The sequence below is a fragment of the Taudactylus pleione genome, unplaced genomic scaffold (genome assembly GCF_031769625.1).
Source record: "Taudactylus pleione unplaced genomic scaffold, aTauple2 ptg000579l, whole genome shotgun sequence".
NCBI lineage: Eukaryota > Metazoa > Chordata > Amphibia > Anura > Myobatrachidae > Taudactylus > Taudactylus pleione.
Window position 1 is genome coordinate 372857 of NW_028284981.1, and position 22144 is coordinate 395000.

Below are 22144 nucleotides of genomic sequence, written 5' to 3' on the forward strand. Positions count from 1 at the left end.
ACACAGATCAAATAATAATAATAAAAAAGGCCTTTAAGATAGTGGAGAATTGAACGCACTTTCATAAATAGGCCCCTAAAGCTGTGGACCCTCATACATTGCGCCCTACCTGTGCCACGGACATATTACCACAATGCATACTGAGTCCTGTAACCAATCAGGAAGTGACACGTTACCTGCCCCTGACCCAATAGCCACTGAGACACACAGCAAGCATATGCAGGCAGTGGTCAGTGTAAACCAGTGGCGTGGGGGGATGGGAGGGGGTGGTACACCCTGCGCCCTGTACAGGCTCCATTGTCTCCGCCGACACCGGACGTAGCGCATGCACCATCTCTATGTAAAAATGCGCTCACCAGTAGCCAGTGTGAGGGGGGCCTGTTGCAGCGGGGATGTGTGGGGAGGGCAACTTGTTTCCTGCTGGTTCCTCCATGTGTGACAACTGGATTTATGTATCAAGCAGTGAAAAGCGTGGAGAAGTGGACCACTGGAGTAAATAGATATATATATATATGTATATATATATATATATATATATAGGGCAGAATTAGAGTTGAGTTTGGATGCGCCTCCCTCTCATCTCTAAATCTATTCCTTTTAAATTCTACCCTCTGCTGTGTAACATGGCTTTGCCAGGATGCAAAGTTTCGGCATTTGGGGACGTTCCGGGCTGCCGGGATAACTATGCACGCTTCACTTCCGCGTCACTCCCGTGACCCTTCCATGAGATGGATCTGTTCCATGCAGCTAGCTCTGCCCAGAGAAGCCCATCTCACGAACAGAGCAAATTGTCCGCTCTTGTATCATGGTGCAGCGCAGGCACAGTCTGCAATCGCTTCCTGCGGCGCGTGTGCGCAGTTTGCAGAGATGCGGCAAGAAGCGTGCGCTTTTGGGCTTGCACCCGTGTTAGAATCCACTGCACTTACAGTATTCCAATCTGTAGACGAAGGGTATGAGGCCACAGAATGACATCCGAGGCTGCAGGCTTACAGCACTGTGATTGAGACGGTAACTAGACCTCATTTCAGCACTGCCATACTGGACAGTTCCTCAGACAGACTCAAGGCCTGATTTAGAGACAGGCAATGACTATTAACGCAGAACAAGTAATATCTTTGCTCTTGAGCATGCCTCGAAGTCGCACTGCGCATGCGCAGCGATTGTTTTGCGATTCCGCATGCAACGAGGACCCATTCGCATAGTGAGTGACAGGTAGTCAGCGTTTGGGGGGAGGTAACTGGGGGGGGGGGTGGTTAGAAAAATGCAGGTGTGTCCTACCGTTTAAACGCTGCAACACGGGCATGCTTACATTAGCCATTGCCATTTTATTTATTTGCTTGCATTTGCGTTGGCTTACTGAATGATGTAACCGTAATGTGGCTAAAAATGTAAAACACACTGGGGGGGGTGGGGGTATATTTAGTAAAGTGCTGGTTTTTAGAAGTGGAGATGTTGCCCATAGCAACCAATCAGATTCGACTTAACATTTATCTTGTACCTTCTAGATGATAATAGCTGGGATCTCACTGGTTGCTACCAGCACTATCTCCACTTCTAAAGACCTGCACTTTAGTAACTATACCCCTGAGACTCGGTCCTAAGTTCTAGGGGATTTTGAAGATTAATAGAAATTGGTGCGTACACACGGGACAATCCACAACGATAACGATATCGTTGTACGATAACGATATCGCTGTACGATCTCCCGGGTGTGCTGGACGATCGATATTGATCATCCAGCATGCCACGTATTCACCAACGGCTATAGCGATCCGCGATCAATGATTGTCCATACGTGCCCGCACATCGCAGGTCGTTGGGCACCGAAAAATGCACGATATGAATGATAACGATATGATCGATATCGTTCATATCGTCCATTTTAATCGTACCGTGTGTACGCACTTTAAGTTAAATTTGTTGATGACTTGGAAATAATTAAACTTAAATGGATCATTATTTCAGATGTCTGTGGTTAGGAATATTCTTCTCCCTATGTATCCTTGGATCAGTTTATCCGTCTTAATTATAATTATGATTATTATGCTGTATTTATTTATGCACTTTAAGATGTAGTGAAGACAATACATTGTCATACCAGTGCTTGGCCACTAGTGGGAGACAAAGACCATTTTTCAGCTATTCTCATCATTTTGTTTATGACTCTACTTACCAAACATAAAACTACAATAAACTTATATGATCTAAACTAGTTTTTGGGTTTTTTCCTTTGTCTTCAGGTATAAACCCTCTGAAACCCCTAGGATCAATATTTAATGTTAAAATGTGCTATAAACTTGTTACAGAGAAGAGTCCTTTTAGATACATATTCTGTATTTTAAAAAGAAAATTTTGCCTATTTTGACCAAGCATGGCTTAAACGTATTATACGCAGCCTTGTGTAGTCCTCATCTGTGCATCGCGTACTCAGAATATGGAGCACTACAGAGCAGTGAGTGCATTCACTGCACTGGTGACCACAAGTACAGTCTTTGGAACAATATAACACAGATGTTGGTTTGTGAGCTGCGTTCGGTCTCTGTGTTCGCCATCTGCTCCTCCACTCACCTCCTCTTTCTCCCTCTCTTGCAGGGCAATGATCAGATTCGCTTTGAGCTGACCTGTTATTCTCTCTACCCAGAGGTCAAGGTAAATTTCAAATCACCAGATATCCAGGCGTCGGTCATCACAAACACAAGTCACTACTGGTTTCTGTGCAAACAAATTAACACAACATTTTTTTTTATTTTCTGTACATTTTTGTTTTTTTAATTCAATCTCCACTGTGTTTTTTTTTTTTTTTTTATATTTTTGTTTACATTTGTACCAACCGTCTTATATCGAGTATAAATTATTAGCCGCTGTGAATGGGCATGTTTATACCCGGCTACCAGGGTAGGATGGCATCACTTTCTACACAACAGTCAACACAGGACTTGTGCGTGGATGGTTTTCTATCCTATAAATCGTGGCACGGTATCATTTCAGTTGATTGTTGATAATAGTCGTTGATTTGGTTGTAAACTGTTGTGGTAACATCACTTGATTTTTTTTTTATTTAGTAGAACTGGTATTGTGCCTATCCCAAAGCCATCACAATAAGGATAGGATAGCACTAGCTGGGGCTTATTTATTAACATGGTGGTGTGTGCGAAAGTTTGCTGTAGCCCATAGTAACCCATCCGATGTTATGTTACCAGAAACATAACCGATATAATATGTTGTCTGTGGCTTATGGCGTATGGTAGTATATTATTAATTGAGTGCCACTGTGACCCCCTATGTACTAAGCCATGGACGGAGATAAAGTACCAACCAGTCAGCTCCTAGCTGTCATTTTTTTCAAACACAGCCTGTAAAGTGACAGTTAGGAGCTTATTGGTTGGTACTTTATCTCCAGCCGCTTAATCTCTCTCCAAGACTTAGGACCTGATTCAGAGTCTCTCACTAGATGCGATCGCTCGCCCCCAGCGTATGCAAATTTGTCAAAGTGACGCCATGGGAAGCGATCACTCGCCAAGGCATAAGCACACCCACCATGTCTTAGTGAGCGGCCAGCGTACGCCCAATCGCACAGGTAGAGCCGCCCACCAGTGCACGTCATCTCCAGGAAGTGTATTTAAACATTGGTACATCGAGGACAGTCGGAAGCAATCGCAGCGCTTGTGGTTGCCTTACCCTACCGCAAGCACTGCGAGGACTTCAGTGTAAAAAAACAGGCAGGTGACGTGTACTATGACGCGTGTTAATTATGCACGCCTCTAAAACGGCGTTGAAACACTCAGGCACGCCTGCATTCGCATCTCCACTCCCCCGTTATTAGTGTCCTGCCCCTGTTACCACCCACAAACGGCCTCTCCTGTCACTCATTACATTGGCCTGTCTTTGCTGGGCGAGCGAGAGGGTTGCTATCGCACAGAGTAGTTCACGCAGGCGCAGTACGAAGCGTGCGCATGCGCGTACGTAAACCATCGGGCCGCTTGCGAGCGCACATTGCTAGCGAGAGTCTCTGAATGAGGTCCTTAGTACATAGACCCCTGTGTCTTGTGTGTACCATACAAGTCTAACTTATGGCTGCACTACTCCTAAGAGGCTGGCCTGTGATATTCTTTAGCTCTACAGTAGACGGTCCATGCCTGTTTTTCCCCATCATAGGCACATAGAAGGGATTACATACAAGGGATCTTCTAGTGTCACACCTAGTTTAGAGTTTTTAGAATTTTTGTAACTTTGTTAATGTGAATATTTTGAAGTTCTTCTAATTATTATAATTTTTTTTTCTTCGAACTTCTCTCATCTTGCTGCAGATCATTGCACCTTGGAGAATGCCCGAATTTTACAACCGTTTCAGGGGACGCAGTGATCTTATGGAGTACGCTAAGGTACCGTATTAGTATACTAGTGCCGTATTAGTATACAGTTAACTCCAAGCCTGGCTATCTGTTTGTTTAGAGCGGTGGTCTTTGATGCACCTCTGACATAAAACATCAGCATTGCAGGTCGTGGCGATCTGCTTTGAAAATCTGGCGGCAGACACCAACCGATATAATCGCTCTGCATAGCTTGCTAATGAGAGCATTAGTCTAAATAATATATCTTTATAAACTGTGTTTAAGACCAGATGATGAAATTAGGTGGGTTTGTGTGAAAGTATACTCAAATTATTCCAGGATTCCAACATTTAAATACTCACAGTAGACCCCCAATGTTAGAAACTCGGTTACACCAAAATGTCCATTCCATTCGTGAAATAATGACCAGACGGAGTGTCAGCCGGAAAACAAGAACAGTGATTGATGGGTCTTGATGAAGAAGTTTGCGCAGCGGCCGATCTCTTCCTCTTCTGGGAAGACTGCTGCGATTTTTAACCAAACCCATGTGTATTATTAGTAGGACAATGTTTAAAGGAGCATTGAACCTCAAATGTAATATGGCCATTGAAAGACACAGCAGGGAGCCACGCATAGTGGAATTTGCGTCGGCAACACACTGTGATTTCAATTGGCAATTTGCCCATTTTTGTGACCGCAATCACCAGGCTTTTGGGTCCAAAACTGTTCTATATATTAATCATATTGTCAGTAGACCTGCTTGGACATTTATACGCAATCTTTGGCTGACCGTACTTCAGGGAAGTCATTGTAATCCTGTTGTTCGGCCCCGGAAATGTCATTTGGAACATCGGGGGTGCAGACAGGTTTTTTACAGTCATCGATTTGCGTATATATAATTCTAATCATTCTCTCAGTATGATAACGCGACTTTTACATATTTGAACCACTTGGATTGTAAAGGATAACTCCTTGCCAGTTGGCATGAGCTGATATTGTAGGGAGAACTTGCTGCTAAATGTTCCTGATTTGGGAAATTCGGACATCACCATCTGGTCAGAAATGTTGTGGACACACGCGAGTGGGAGTGCCGTGGGCGTGCGGCCCAGAGTACCGCGCTATTCTAGAGCGCGAATACAACCGAAGGGACACCTGTTTCTGAAGCGTCTCTTGCACTCAGCAAGGGGCAAGTGAAAATGCTGATACCCATGATGGCAATTGCAGCAGTGGACAGAAAAAGGGGTTGTGGCTAAACGCTCAAAGCCGCACAGATCCTCGCCTTAGTAAATTCTGCTTCCACGGCCTTCCGCACTTACGCCCGCTTGGTGCGCGGCTCAGAATCAGGCAGAAAGTGTCTATGTATCACTTTTGCCTGTATATTTAAATGAACTAAAATTTGGGGACTATGGCCCTCATTCAGAGGTGGTCGCAAGAAGCGAATGAGCGCGGCCGCTTGTATGGAGAAGTGCGGCCTCCTGGTCACTAGCTAAGCTGTGGGTTACCACCCACAGCTTAGTGACCGACCAGGGTGATGGTAGTGATGGTCAAGACCATCGCGACCATCGGGGCTTGCGACGAGACCCTAACGTTGGGTCTCGGCAACCGCAAGCCCCAGGGAGCGCAGGAAGCTCCCCACTGACATCACTGCTGATGTCAGTGCGGCCGCCCACAAAACGGCAGGCGTTCGCTTGGGAACGCCTCCGTTTGTGTAGCCACCCCCCCCCGCGCCCCGCCTACAAAATGGGGCGAGCTGTCGATCAACATCGACAGCCGCCCCTTTTGTAGTGAGCTTTCTCTCTCGCTCCGGGGCTTGCGCACGCGCAGTGCGGCCGCTGCGCGTGCGCAGGGCCTTAACATCGACCCGGTTACGAGCACTCATCGCTTGCGACCGGGTCTGAATGAGGGTCTATGTCTGAGTATACTTATCCATGTGGATCCTATTTTGGGAAGGTGGTATCTGAAGCCGAGCCCCTCCCTCACTCCTGATACCTGTTCCCACAGCGTTGAATGCAGGTTCCACGTCTGCTCAGGGCTGTGTGTGTGTGTGTGTGGGATTCCTATTAGCTTGTGTGTATGTGACAGATTTGCCCTCTGGCACACCCTGAGCTGGTGATTATTACCTATTCAGAATAAACAAAGGGCGGCATTAATTGACTAACAAGCTCTTGAAAACTAATGAGAGCCCCAGAGCACTGTAAGCAGCAGAGCATGAAGCGAACCCTCAGCTTACAGGACATTGTCCCACATGACACACAGTCCCATCTGGGACCCAACGCTCAAATCTGATATGGTAACATCGCTGGAAAGCCAAGCCTCCGCTGTATGTGTCCTATGCAGCTTTTGATCGCAATGCCCAGTTTCTTATTCTTTATTAGCTTTATCGGATATTTTAGGGACTACCAGCCGGCCTTGTATCCATTCCTCCACCCCCCCATTCCTGGCATCTCCCCCTTCTGTTCACCCTCTCTTCCATGCCTCCCAGCCACATACCCCCCCTCTCTCTTTCTCTTCTGCGCAAAGTATCATTTTGGAGAGTTAAAGGGACTTTCTGTAGATGAGACTGGGATTTAAACAGATCGGTATCAGTGAAAGCCTTGTGCTTCCAGAGTGCCTTCTCCCTCCCTCACCTATGTCCCCTGCCCTCCTCCTCTTTCCTAAATAATTGGTGCCATTTAGAAATGAGATAAAAACTCAACTGTCCCATCACCCCTGAGGCTGCAGATTCATCAGGGCTCTGTCCACAGATAAGTAAAAGGCTCTCAGTTAACTCCAAGCCTGGCTATTCATTAACTGGACGGTAACATTAACCAGGATTCACACAGGCTTCCTCTCCTTTCACTGTCTGTCAGGGCATTCCGTGCGGCTGCCCGCTCCCATTCAAAGAGAAGGGAATTCATAGAGGGGCAGAAGAAAAGATGCTAATTGGAGTTTGTTACAGGCAGGTTATAAAAATCTCAGAGGGTCAATTGGAGCCTATAATGGCACATTCTATTACTGGGCAGTATAGGGTATCACAGCATAGAACATAGTAGTACATTCTATTACTGGGCAGTATAGGGTATCACAGTATAGTACATAGTGGTACATTCTATTACTGGCAGTATAGGGTATCACAGCATTGTACATAGTGGTGCATTCTATTACTGGGCAGTATAGGGTATCACAGCATAGTACATGGTAGTACATTCTATTACTGGCAGTATAGGATATCACAGCATTGTACATAGTGGTGCATTCTATTACTGGGCAGTATAGGGTATCACAGCATAGTACATGGTAGTACATTCTATTACTGGGCAGTATAGGGTATCACAGCATAGTACATAGTAGTACATTATATTACTGGGCAGTATAGGGTATCACAGCATTGTACATAGTAGTACATTATATTACTGGGCAGTATAGGGTATCACAGCATAGTACATAGTAGTACATTCTATTACTGGCAGTATAGGGTATCACAGCATTGTACATAGTGGTACATTCTATTACTGGCAGTATAGGGTATCACAGCATTGTACATAGTAGTACATTATATTACTGGGCAGTATAGGGTATCACAGCATTGTACATAGTAGTACATTATATTACTGGGCAGTATAGGGTATCACAGCATAGTACATAGTAGTACATTCTATTACTGGCAGTATAGGGTATCACAGCATTGTACATAGTGGTACATTCTATTACTGGCAGTATAGGGTATCACAGCATTGTACATAGTAGTACATTATATTACTGGGCAGTATAGGGTATCACAGCATTGTACATAGTAGTACATTCTATTACTGGGCAGTATAGGGTATCACAGCATTGTACATAGTAGTACATTCTATTACTGGGCAGTATAGGGTATCACAGCATTGTACATAGTAGTACATTATATTACTGGGCAGTATAGGGTATCACAGCATAGTACATAGTGGTACATTATATTACTGGGCAGTATAGGGTATCACAGCATAGTACATAGTAGTACATTCTATTACTGGCAGTATAGGGTATCACAGCATTGTACATAGTGGTACATTCTATTACTGGCAGTATAGGGTATCACAGCATTGTACATAGTAGTACATTATATTACTGGGCAGTATAGGGTATCACAGCATTGTACATAGTAGTACATTATATTACTGGGCAGTATAGGGTATCACAGCATAGTACATAGTAGTACATTCTATTACTGGCAGTATAGGGTATCACAGCATTGTACATAGTGGTACATTCTATTACTGGCAGTATAGGGTATCACAGCATTGTACATAGTAGTACATTATATTACTGGGCAGTATAGGGTATCACAGCATTGTACATAGTAGTACATTCTATTACTGGGCAGTATAGGGTATCACAGCATTGTACATAGTAGTACATTCTATTACTGGGCAGTATAGGGTATCACAGCATAGTACATAGTGGTACATTATATTACTGGGCAGTATAGGGTATCACAGCATAGTACATAGTAGTACATTCTATTACTGGGCAGTATAGGGTATCACAGCATAGTACATAGTAGTACATTCTATTACTGGGCAGTATAGGGTATCACAGCATTGTACATAGTAGTACATTATATTACTGGGCAGTATAGGGTATCACAGCATAGTACATAGTGGTACATTCTATTACTGGCAGTATAGGGTATCACAGCATAGTACATAGTAGTACATTACATTACTGGGCAGTATAGGGTATCACAGCATTGTACATAGTAGTACATTCTATTACTGGGCAGTATAGGGTATCACAGCATTGTACATAGTAGTACATTCTATTACTGGGCAGTATAGGGTATCACAGCATTGTACATAGTAGTACATTACATTACTGGGCAGTATAGGGTATCACAGCATAGTACATAGTAGTACATTCTATTACTGGGCAGTATAGGGTATCACAGCATTGTACATAGTGGTACATTATATTACTGGGCAGTATAGGGTATCACAGCATTGTACATAGTAGTACATTATATTACTGGGCAGTATAGGGTATCACAGCATAGTACATAGTAGTACATTATATTACTGGGCAGTATAGGGTATCACAGCATTGTACATAGTAGTACATTACATTACTGGGCAGTATAGGGTATCACAGCATTGTACATAGTAGTACATTATATTACTGTGCAGTATAGGGTATCACAGCATTGTACATAGTAGTACATTCTATTACTGGGCAGTATTGGGTATCACAGCATAGTACATAGTGGTACATTATATTACTGGGCAGTATAGGGTATCACAGCATTGTACATAGTAGTACATTCTATTACTGGGCAGTATAGGGTATCACAGCATAGTACATAGTAGTACATTCTATTACTGGCAGTATAGGGTATCACAGCATTGTACATAGTGGTACATTCTATTACTGGCAGTATAGGGTATCACAGCATTGTACATAGTAGTACATTATATTACTGGGCAGTATAGGGTATCACAGCATTGTACATAGTAGTACATTCTATTACTGGGCAGTATAGGGTATCACAGCATTGTACATAGTAGTACATTCTATTACTGGGCAGTATAGGGTATCACAGCATTGTACATAGTAGTACATTATATTACTGGGCAGTATAGGGTATCACAGCATAGTACATAGTGGTACATTATATTACTGGGCAGTATAGGGTATCACAGCATAGTACATAGTAGTACATTCTATTACTGGGCAGTATAGGGTATCACAGCATAGTACATAGTAGTACATTCTATTACTGGGCAGTATAGGGTATCACAGCATTGTACATAGTAGTACATTATATTACTGGGCAGTATAGGGTATCACAGCATAGTACATAGTGGTACATTCTATTACTGGCAGTATAGGGTATCACAGCATAGTACATAGTAGTACATTACATTACTGGGCAGTATAGGGTATCACAGCATTGTACATAGTAGTACATTCTATTACTGGGCAGTATAGGGTATCACAGCATTGTACATAGTAGTACATTCTATTACTGGGCAGTATAGGGTATCACAGCATTGTACATAGTAGTACATTACATTACTGGGCAGTATAGGGTATCACAGCATAGTACATAGTAGTACATTCTATTACTGGGCAGTATAGGGTATCACAGCATTGTACATAGTGGTACATTATATTACTGGGCAGTATAGGGTATCACAGCATTGTACATAGTAGTACATTATATTACTGGGCAGTATAGGGTATCACAGCATAGTACATAGTAGTACATTATATTACTGGGCAGTATAGGGTATCACAGCATTGTACATAGTAGTACATTACATTACTGGGCAGTATAGGGTATCACAGCATTGTACATAGTAGTACATTATATTACTGTGCAGTATAGGGTATCACAGCATTGTACATAGTAGTACATTCTATTACTGGGCAGTATTGGGTATCACAGCATAGTACATAGTGGTACATTATATTACTGGGCAGTATAGGGTATCACAGCATTGTACATAGTAGTACATTATATTACTGGGCAGTATAGGGTATCACAGCATTGTACATAGTAGTACATTATATTACTGGGCAGTATAGGGTATCACAGCATTGTACATAGTAGTACATTACATTACTGGGCAGTATAGGGTATCACAGCATTGTACATAGTAGTACATTATATTACTGTGCAGTATAGGGTATCACAGCATTGTACATAGTAGTACATTCTATTACTGGGCAGTATTGGGTATCACAGCATTGTACATAGTAGTACATTATATTACTGGAAAGTATAGGGTATCACAGCATAGTACATAGTAGTACATTATATTACTGGGCAGTATAGGGTATCACAGCATAGTACATAGTGGTACATTATATTACTGGGCAGTATAGGGTATCACAGCATAGTACATAGTAGTACATTATATTACTGGGCAGTATAGGGTATCACAGCATTGTACATAGTACTTTATATTACTGGGCAGTATAGGGTATCACAGCATTGTACATAGTAGTACATTATATTACTGGGCAGTATAGGGTATCACAGCATAGTACATAGTAGTACATTATATTACTGGCAGTATAGGGTATCACAGCATTGTACATAGTGGTACATTATATTACTGGGCAGTATAGGGTATCACAGCATAGTACATAGTAGTACATTATATTACTGGCAGTATAGGGTATCACAGCATTGTACATAGTGGTACATTATATTACTGGGCAGTATAGGGTATCACAGCATTGTACATAGTAGTACATTATATTACTGGGCAGTATAGGGTATCACAGCATTGTACATAGTAGTACATTATATTACTGGGCAGTATAGGGTATCACAGCATTGTACATAGTAGTACATTATATTACTGGGCAGTATAGGGTATCACAGCATTGTACATAGTACTTTATATTACTGGGCAGTATAGGGTATCACAGCATTGTACATAGTAGTACATTATATTACTGGGCAGTATAGGGTATCACAGCATAGTACATAGTGGTACATTATATTACTGGGCAGTATAGGGTATCACAGCATAGTACATAGTAGTACATTATATTACTGGCAGTATAGGGTATCACAGCATTGTACATAGTGGTACATTACATTACTGGGCAGTATAGGGTATCACAGCATTGTACATAGTAGTACATTATATTACTGGGCAGTATAGGGTATCACAGCATTGTACATAGTAGTACATTATATTACTGGGCAGTATAGGGTATCAGCATTGTACATAGTACTTTATATTACTGGGCAGTATAGGGTATCACAGCATTGTACATAGTAGTACATTATATTACTGGGCAGTATTGGGTATCACAGCATTGTACATAGTAGTACATTATATTACTGGGCAGTATAGGGTATCACAGCATTGTACATAGTAGTACATTATATTACTGGGCAGTATAGGGTTCACAGCATTGTACATAGTGGTACATTATATTACTGGGCAGTATAGGGTATCACAGCATTGTACATAGTAGTACATTATATTACTGGGCAGTATAGGGTATCACAGCATTGTACATAGTAGTACATTATATTACTGGGCAGTATTGGGTATCACAGCATTGTACATAGTAGTACATTATATTACTGGGCAGTATAGGGTTCACAGCATTGTACATAGTAGTACATTATATTACTGGGCAGTATAGGGTATCACAGCATAGTACGCACTGGTATATTCTATTACAGGGCAGTAAAGGGTATTGTAGATGGTGCTAAATACATTTTAGATAATTTTATATCAGACCTAGTCCATATTCTCGTTTTGATATTTGGAAATTCCGGTTTCCCGGAGCCAGAATCGTAAATCAAATTACTCTTTAAATAAGTCAGGCTGCAGGAATAACGATATAACGATAATGCAGAGAAATTCAGACTGATTCATTTTTAAAGTTCCATCCAAAATATTTTGGCTTCCGCATCCCCTCTGCTAGGCGCTACGTGCCGTTTACCCACTGAGCCCCGGGACGCACATGCAGAGCGTCTGGCTGCTGACTAATGCTCTCTGCAGTGCATTATAATGAAGGACAAGTCAGTATAACAATGAAGCGTCTTCCGGCTTGTGTGACATCTTCATTATTTCAGCTGCGAGCATTCTTCCAATATACTGGACAGCTCATAAGTGTGAATGCTCCTACAGAGACCTCTCTGCTAAACATTAGCCAGAAGGCTTTCTTCGGATGTGGGTGGCATGGCAGTAGAGAAAGCTTTGGGAGGGTACGTAAAGGGGCCTTTGGCTCTTTGTTTTGTTCATCAAGGGTACATCGCTTATCCTTCACTGCCTAGCCCAATGAGGGTTACACATCCTGCAGACCACCTAAGGGGGCCCACCTACATCCCAGTTGGGAACCGCTTTTTCCTGCAATGAATTTGTTAACATATTAGCAACCTCACTGAGACAGAAGCAATTCCCCGTTATTCTAAGCAGTACAAGAGCACCTGGGGATAGATCTGGGGACGGCGGATGTGCCTGCTCCCTACGCAGTATGTGAAGGGAGGAATACATTTCATCAGCGATGTTATGTGAAGTGTAATGTTTTTGTGCTGGACTTGTGATTAAATTCACAGAGGGACCTCGGCAGCGGTGCTTATAATGCATAGAATCCATTGACCATTCAAAGCCGTGTATTTCTGTGCTCGCTCGCTTGTGCTTACAGAACATCCCTCTCTCCATGCCTATGTAGCCGTGTGTGCACACGTTATTCTCGGTTTGCATATACCGTCTGCGGGTCTGTGGGCTTAACTGCATCCATGAGCTAGCAAAGCCTGTGAGGATCCACAGCAGAACATTGCACCAAGTTGCAATAAGTAACAAGGTCCCCTCTCCAAGTTCATTAGAACATACCGCAGTTTCCTCCATCTAACATCCAGCAGCCTGTTCTGGGGTCCGGGAGCCCCCCTTCCCCGTGCCGCAGTGAAGGGTTTGCCCAGCCTTGTTGCGACGTCATGAAGTCATAAGCGTCACACTTGTGGGGCAGGACATTATGGAGGCTCCGGGCTGAGCCCAGAGCCAGGAGCTCAGGCCGAAAGGCAGGACTTGGGTCATTTACTCGGGCAGCCACGGGGGTTAAAATTCGTGGGTGCCCCAGTCGAGTGCCACCCTGGCCAACCGATAGCACTGCACGACAATGAAGATGTTTCCGATGTGAAAATAGTTACTTCTCATTGATTTCAGCATGCAAAGAATGAATATGACATTTAAAATTCTCAGTTAGCTCTGAGTTCGGAGATGTAGCCCATGTATGAGGATGTAGGGGTATTCCTAGTGAAGTGGGCAGAATGGAGAGAATCTTACCTGCAATCTGCGTTCCGCGCAGAGGGGGCGGGGCCTAATGACCCAATTAAATTAATCAGTTATTTGTCCCCTCCCCTATTCAAATATATGTGATTCACGGGATTACCCACACAAGATAACTGTGGTGCACTGAGTGACAGCATAGTGAGTGATTCCACCAAGACATTTCAGCAATGGAACAAAGATATCAGGGTAGGTGATCACTACTGTTGGACAGTGACAAGAGATGCCCCAGAAGAGGAGTACAAGCGACAAGCAAAGAGAAAGCACCCCCATGAATAGGCCACTATATTACATAGTACTTTCATATGCTGTATGTTTGTTTCCTATGCTGTATGTTTGTTTCCTATGCTGTATGTTTGTTTCCTATGCTGTATGTTTGTTTCCTATGCTGTATGTTTGTTTCGTACGCTGTATGTTTGTTTCGTATGCTGTATGTTTGTTTCGTTTTGTGTTCTTATTTGTGATTGATTGGATTAAAACAACTGTTATTTATTTTCTATCAAGAAAATATCAGATTATTTTAAAATAGCTTTTCACTATGACTATATTACTAATGTACATACAGTATAGTGCAAGTAGTGTAGCTCAAAAAATAGAGCTAGTAAATACATTCTGTAATCATTTTTAGTTTTTCTTGACCTCAAATTAGGAATGTATGACTATTTTTAGAAAGGAAACAAATGAAAAGTACTAATTTGTTGTACAGTGTAGTTATGTCCCGACCAACATCACAATAGGATCATAATATTCTTCCAGTGAGTGGAGCTCTGACTGTAAGGCCGATCTTCACTTACTACATGATCTACCACTACTATTCTAAAGCACCTAACCATTTACTGTATGGTAATAAACGCCCAAATAGGCGCCGTACTCATCCCTTATACAAACTACAATAACACCAGTGTGCGATCTCTGGGCCTGATTCAGAGCCGGACCCTCTGACCAGAGCGCTCGCTCTGAATCAGGGCCCTCCTACCTAAAAATGGAGCGGCCTCCTGGACGCTCGCATAGCTGTGGGAGACCACCCACAGCTATAGCGAGCGGCCAAAAAGACGGTCGCGATGGTCAAGACCATCGCGACCATCGGGCTTGCGACGAGACCCTGCAGTAGGGTCTCGCTGCCGCAAGACCAGGAGTGATTTTGGCTCTATCAGAGCCAAAAGCACTCCCACTGACATCACTAGTGATGTCAGTGGGGCCGGACCCAGATGGTAGGCGTTCCCATGGGAACGCCTCCGTCTGGGCAGCAACGCCCCCGGCACGCCCACCAAAGGGGGCGTGCTGTCAGTCACCATCGACAGCACGCCCCCTTTGGTGCGAGACCCATAGCAACAGCTTGGCTGTCGCTATACGGGTCTCGCGCATGCGCATGACGGATCTCCCTCCGTTGTGCACATGCGCATTAGGGCACCATCGACCCGCTTGCGAGCGCTCGCGAGCGGGTCTGAATTAGGCCCTCTGTGCATTGTGACATGGTTGAGTTTGGCCCTATTGTCCCATCACTGGGAAGAGCGTTGGACACTCTCCATTAATGGCAACAGCGCCGCCTTCAGGCTCTATAGGGGATGACTGCACAGGTCACATCATGCTCTATAAACTTTTAAAACCTATTTATTAAGCGATCTTCACATTCCGTTATCAATGCTATCCTCTCACGCTCATATGCTCGTATCTGTCCGCCACCATCCTGTATACCGCCTAACCCCTTCTAGACATTAGCTGTCTTATCACGGGCAACTTTTTATCTTTTTTTCAGAAACATGGAATCCCTATACCAGTCACCCCCAAGAGCCCCTGGAGTATGGACGAGAACATCATGCATATTAGGTAACGGCATCAGTTTGGGATTATAGGAACCTATCACAAACTCCAGTTATAGGAGTCACTGCTGAGGACTGTACCTCTAAGCTGAGTAGCTTGGAAATTAAAAGAGTTAAAAACTAATTTTATTAGTAAATTTCCATTACTCAGGGTTACCCAGAACAGTAGATTGACCCTGCAGATCTTCAGGGTAAAGCTGTTATGGGGTAGCTTTTAGGTGGTTGAGCATGGGATCCCGTCAGGGTTAGGTTACCTGTTGGTAGGTATCTTAACCCTATCCCTAATCTTCCCTCCCCGCACCCTAAACCTAACCCTCCCCCTAGTGCCTAAACCTAACCTCCCTCTACCCCACAGCCTAACCCACCCCCCCAGTTCCTAACCCTCCCCCACAGCCTAACCCTACCCCCCCAGTCCCTAACCCTCCCTCACAGCCTAATCCTACACCCCCCAGTCCCTAACCCTCCCCCTAGTGCCTAACTCTAACCTCCCTCTCCCCCACAGCCTAACCCTACCCCCCCCAGTCCCTAACCCTCCCCCACAGCCTAACCCAACCCCCCCCCAGTCCCTAACCCTCCCCCACAGCCTAACCCTCCCCCAAGTACCTAACCCTAACCCTGCTACTTACTGTCGAGATGCCAACACTGGGTTTCTGACTGGTGCGCGATGGGATTTAAACTAGATCCCCTTTTAGGTCTTCTATTTTCTGACTGCTTAGCATAGAGGAAAATTATTGGGTGGGGGGTTGAGGATTGAAAGGAATTGTGTTAGTGTCTTATACTACAGAAATACAATAGCTCAGAGGATCCCAAACTTCCCCCTTACAGTCCAGGGTTTAAGAATATCCATGCTTGAGCACAGATGACTTAATTAGTGCCTCAGTCAATTTGATGTCACCATCTGGACTCAAGCATGGATATCCTTAAAACTTGGACTGTAATGACGGAGTTTTGGAAACTCTGCAATAGCTGAATGCTGACTTCTGTTGTGTTATTTTCAGCTATGAAGGCGGAATCCTGGAAAACCCAAAGGTGAGTGTCAGTAATCACAGGCAGTCCTGAATAAACTCCTCTACACTGAATGCTCTAGAAACGAGAGTTCTACTGATCACTTCATCCCGGAAGGCTGCAATGATAATCTGCTGTTCAGTGCTGACTTTCACAGGGGACATTATCTAACCAGTTCATGCGAATGCAACAGCGATTACGCACGCAGTTCAGCTGCGATAGTATGCTAATCCGTTGCGTTCGCAATGCCGTCGCAGCACAACATAAGGACGCCCATTTTACCTTACACACATCCGTAATGTTTAGCAAGACTGTGAAACCATCGGTAGCATCGAGTACCATCGCAGCCTCACGCACACTTGCACAAGCTCTGACCTTACTCAGGAATTGCTAACTTCATTGCACACTATGAGGCCTCAGGCGGCGTGCGGCATTGCAGTGGATAATTTATGCACGCCCCTGCAACGGCGTCCAAACGCTATGGCATGCCTGCGTTTCGCTGACCACCCCCGTCACCACCCACAAATGGCACTTCCTGTCGATCACTCTGCGATGAGTCTGCATGGTCACTGCCATCGCAGTCCCAATCGCAGTGATCGGTTCGCGCATACGCACTGCCATGAATGTGCTGTACGCAACAATTGGCCGATTGCGTGCATAATTGCAGTTGCGATCGGTAATGATTCAGGCCCTTTGTTTCCAAACTATAATTTCCAGTTTGCTCACCTTTGTGGGGGAAGCTGGTTTTTATGCTCATCCATGTCCTGTCTTTGTGACTGAGAATGTCCAAACTAACCTTTATCTTATACCTAATACATATGGGACTTTATTCAGAGTCGGTTGCGAGCGCCGATGCGCTCGTAACCGACTCGATGGTTAGGCCTGCGCACGCGCAGTGGCCGCACTGCGCACGCGCAAGCCCCGGAGCGACAGAGAAACTCTGTTGCTCCTGAGCTCGCTACCAAAGGGGCGGCTGTCGATGTTGATCGACAGCTGCCCCCGTTTGGTAGGCGGGCCAGGGGGTGGTTTCCAAAACGGAGACGTTCCTTTACAAACGCCTACCGTTTTGTGGGCGGCCGCACTGACATCATCAGTGATGTCAGTGGGGAGCTTCCTGCTCCATCAGAGCAGGAAGCTCCCTGGGGCTTACGAGTGCCCAGACCCAACCTTAGGGCCTGGTCGTAAGCCCCGATGGTTGCGATGGTGATCACCATCACGAAAATCAACCTGGTCGGTTGTTAAGTGGTGGGTGGTAGCGATCGACAAGGAGGCGGTCGTTCAGGATGCAAGCGGCCGCCCTGATTTTGTACGACCGCTTGCATCTAACGACTGCCTCTGAATGAGGGCCATGATCCCTTATACCTAATACAGTGGCCTAGTCTAGGAGCTCCCTGATATTTGCTTTGTGCTACAGCACCATCCATTCTAGAAACACTTATACTGCAATATTTTTGTTTTGCAAAAGTTGGGTTTGCGTTATGGTTTATATGGGGGTTAAAGCCCTGCTATCCCGAGACATTACATAATGTGATAATATGATATTGCTGCTTTCCACATTATTTTTCATTTGCAACATTATGGGCAGAGTAACTTGGTTTAAAAAAAATAACACAAATTGATGAATTCAGCCATAGGGGACTCCTCACCTGTTAATTGTGGCCATTTGGAGTCCGAGATTAACATGTCACTTGGATGGAATGGGAATTATCACAAGATATTTAATTTTTGTTACAGTAAGCGACTGCTCTACTCCACCAAAATAACCAGGGGGAGACGTTACCACCTGCAGTTACTGCAATTGGTACATATGTGAAGAAAGCAGCAGAGTAATATAATCCTGCAATGAAATTATTTAGCTTGATTAACAAACTGCCCAAAACAGCAGGGCCGCAACTAGGGGGGGGGCTGGAGGTGCATGTGCACCGGGTGCGCCGCTGCACCCGGCGTCAGTGACCTCCAGACCGGCGCCACAGGGAGACTCTATGGTGGGCGCCCGCTGAGATTTTATTACCAGCGGGCACCTGGCTCTTCTCTGCAGCGCCCGCTAGCCAGAGGCTGGAGTTCTCTCCTGAACTCCAGCTTCCGGCTCTCCCCACAGGCACTATGGGAGAGATGTAATGACATCTCTCCCATAGTTCCGAGGAGCAGCCGGGCGGACCCAACGGCGGCAGTCACAGGAGCGGGGTTTAAGGTAAGTATTGCTTTTTTTTGTGTGTGTGTAAGCGGCACTGCGGGGGCATTACCAGGGGGACTACAGAAGCATTACCAGGGAGCACTACAGGGGCATTATCAGGGTGCACTACGGGGGCATTACCAGGGTGCACTATGGGGGCATTACCAGGGGGCACTACAGGGGCATTAACAGGGGAAACTACAGGGGCATTATTAGGGGGCTCTACATGGGCATTATCAGGGGGCTCTACAGGGCATTACCAGGGGGCACTAGAGGGGAATTACTAGGGGGCTTTACAGAGGCATTAGCAGGTGCTGTACATGGGCACTACAGGGGCGTTACTAAATGGGCACTACAGGGGCATAACTAGGGGTATTACTACATGGGCACTACAGGGGCAATACCAGGAGGCTCTACAGGGGCATTACTAGGGGACACTACAGGGGCATTACTAAATGGGCACTACAGGGGCATTACTAGGGGTATTACTACATGGGCACTACAGGGGCATTACTAGAGGGCATTACTATATGAGGACTACAGGGGCATAACTATTTGGGCACTACAGGGGCATTACTATGGGGGCATTACCATATGGGCACTACAGGGGCATTACTATGGGAACATTACCATATGGCCACTAGTACAGGGGCATTACCTTAGCGGGCATTACTATAGGTGCACTACTGAAGGGGCATTACTATGGGGGCACTGCTGCTGGGGAATTACCAGCGGGAGGGTGGTGCCAAATTACTGTCTTGCCCCGGGTGACAAAAACACTAGTTTCGGCCCTGAAAACAGTTTAACATATGAGAAATTGAAAAACAAAAAACAGAATTATTTGGACCTTGATCATGAAGAAGCTTCCATTAGTTCAATGCCATGTGTTTTAAAGGGGATGTAGTCGGCATCCTGGCGTGCGGGACGCCAACGGTCTAAATACCAGAACCGAAATCCTGACCAGTCAGGATTCCGGCACCAGTAACCCGACCGTTAGCATCCCGAAGGTAAGTGTCGGAGAGGTTAAGGTGCGGGGTTAGGGTTAGGCACTAGGGTGAGGTTAGGCACCAGGGAGGGAGGTTTAGGATTACGGTGCGGAGAGGGGGAGGTTACGTTTAGGCACTAGTGGGGGAGGTTAGGGTTAGGCACCGTGGAGGGAGGGTTAGGATTAGGGTGCAGGGACTAGGGAGGTTAGGGTTAGGCACTAGTGGGGGAGGTTAGGGTTAGGCACCGTGGAGGGAGGGTTAGGATTAGGGTGCAGGGAGAAGGGAGGTTAGGTTTAGGCACTAGGGGGGGAGGTTAGGTTTAGGCACTGGGGAGGGAGTATTAGGTTTAGGGTGCAGGAAGGGGGAGGTTAGGGTTAGGCACTAGTGGGGGAGGTTAGGGTTAGGCACCGGGGAGGAAGGGTTAGGATTAGGGCGCAGGGAGAAGGGAGGCTAGTGTTAGGCACTAGGGGGGGAGGTTAGGGTTAGGCACCAGGGAGGGAGGTTTAGGATAAGTGTGCGGAGAGGGGGAAGTTATGTTTAGGCACTAGTGGGGGAGGTTAGGGTTAGGCACCGTGGAGGGAGGGTTAGGATTAGGGTGCAGGGAGAAGGGAGGTTAGGGTTAGGCACTAGTGGGGGAGGTTAGGGTTAGGCACCGTGGAGGGAGGGTTAGGATTAGGGTGCAGGGAGAAGTGAGGTTAGGTTTAGGCACTAGGGGGGGAGGTTACGTTTAGGCACTGAGGAGGGAGTATTAGGTTTAGGGTGCAGGAAGGGGGAGGTTAGGGTTAGGCACTAGTGGGGGAGGTTAGGGTTAGGCACCGGGGAGGGAGGGTTAGGATTAGGGTGCAGGGAGAAGGGAGGTTAGGCTTAGGCACTAGGGAGGGAGGGTTAGGTTTAGGCACTGAGGAGGGGTGTTAGGATTAGGGTGCAGGGAGGGGGAGGGTAGGCTTAGGCACTAGGCGGGGGAGGTTACGGTTAGGCACCGGGGAGGGAGGGTTAGGATTAGGGTGCGGGGAGGGGAGGTTAAGCTTAAGCACTAGGGGGGAGGTTAGGTTTAGGCACTGGGGAGGGGGTGTTAGGTTTAGGGTGCGGGGATGGGGAGGTTAGGCTTAGGCACCGGGGAGGGAGGGTTAGGGTAGGGGTTGGGAAAATACTTACCATGCGTTCCTATGGGTGTGGGGATTCTGGCTGTCGGGATATGGCTGTCGGTAATCTGACCAGCAGCATCCCGATAGCCGGGATTTCATACCCAACCCGTTTTAAAGGCCTTGATAGTGCCACGGCCTGACCAATAGGGACCTGCTGGTGATGTGTCCCCTCCTTTTTATGGGATAATATTTCAAAACCATTTTTAAAAACCTCTGGGCTCATATACAGATTCGTTATTGGGGGTGACAAAAATCTAGGAATTGTGGGTGAATACGCCCTAAATTCTGCTCCGACCAAACCAAAAAGTATAAAAAAATCCATGCCCCCTCCTCAGAACGTTTTAGGTAATAAGAGTTGATTTTAAATGGCATTACTAGGATGGCAAATAAATGGACTTATCCCTTATCCAGCTGTTTGTGACATTGCAAGAGGTTGGTAAATGCTCCCCTTGAAAACAGGTTCAGATGGAGATCTATTTTCTGTTCTGGAGAGCTAACAATCTAAAATGAATCATTCATTGAGCTGTAGTAAAGGATGAGCAAGACATTTGTCTTCATGCTCTGCCAGTCACTGAGAGGTAAACGATCTGTCAGTGCTAATTACGCCATCAGTCAGGATGAATGAGCCTGGAGGGAAGGGCTGAGGTGTGCAGTAGTGGGGGGAAGAATACACTTTGTTCCAATATTTTGATAAACATTTGTCTTTGATAAATCTGTCAACCCCAGTGGCCAGGCTGTTTAACCCCGGGATCCAGGCAAAGGGTTTTTTTTTTGTATTCAGAACAAAGTAACTGCTACTATGTGGCTTGTTGTGTTCTACTAATTTACTTGAGTGGTTGATGACAAGGAGGACAGAATAGGTGTTCACAAAAGCCCATTTTTGCAGGCAAAATCATTTGAAATCTTTA

The 22144-nt window shown here is 45.4% G+C and overlaps 1 protein-coding gene across 3 annotated transcripts in view; it reads left to right on the plus strand.

Annotated features, from left to right (window-relative positions):
• Positions 1-22144, plus strand: part of ASS1 (argininosuccinate synthase 1) — a 108845-nt gene that overhangs the window by 37498 nt on the left and 49203 nt on the right. For all 3 annotated transcript variants that reach the window (XM_088453476.1, XM_088453474.1, XM_088453475.1), the window contains exons 6-9: positions 2593-2649; positions 4308-4382; positions 15864-15934; positions 16926-16956. In XM_088453476.1, the coding sequence (XP_088309602.1) occupies positions 2593-2649; positions 4308-4382; positions 15864-15934; positions 16926-16956 (234 nt within the window). The remainder of the gene's footprint in view (positions 1-2592; positions 2650-4307; positions 4383-15863; positions 15935-16925; positions 16957-22144) is intronic.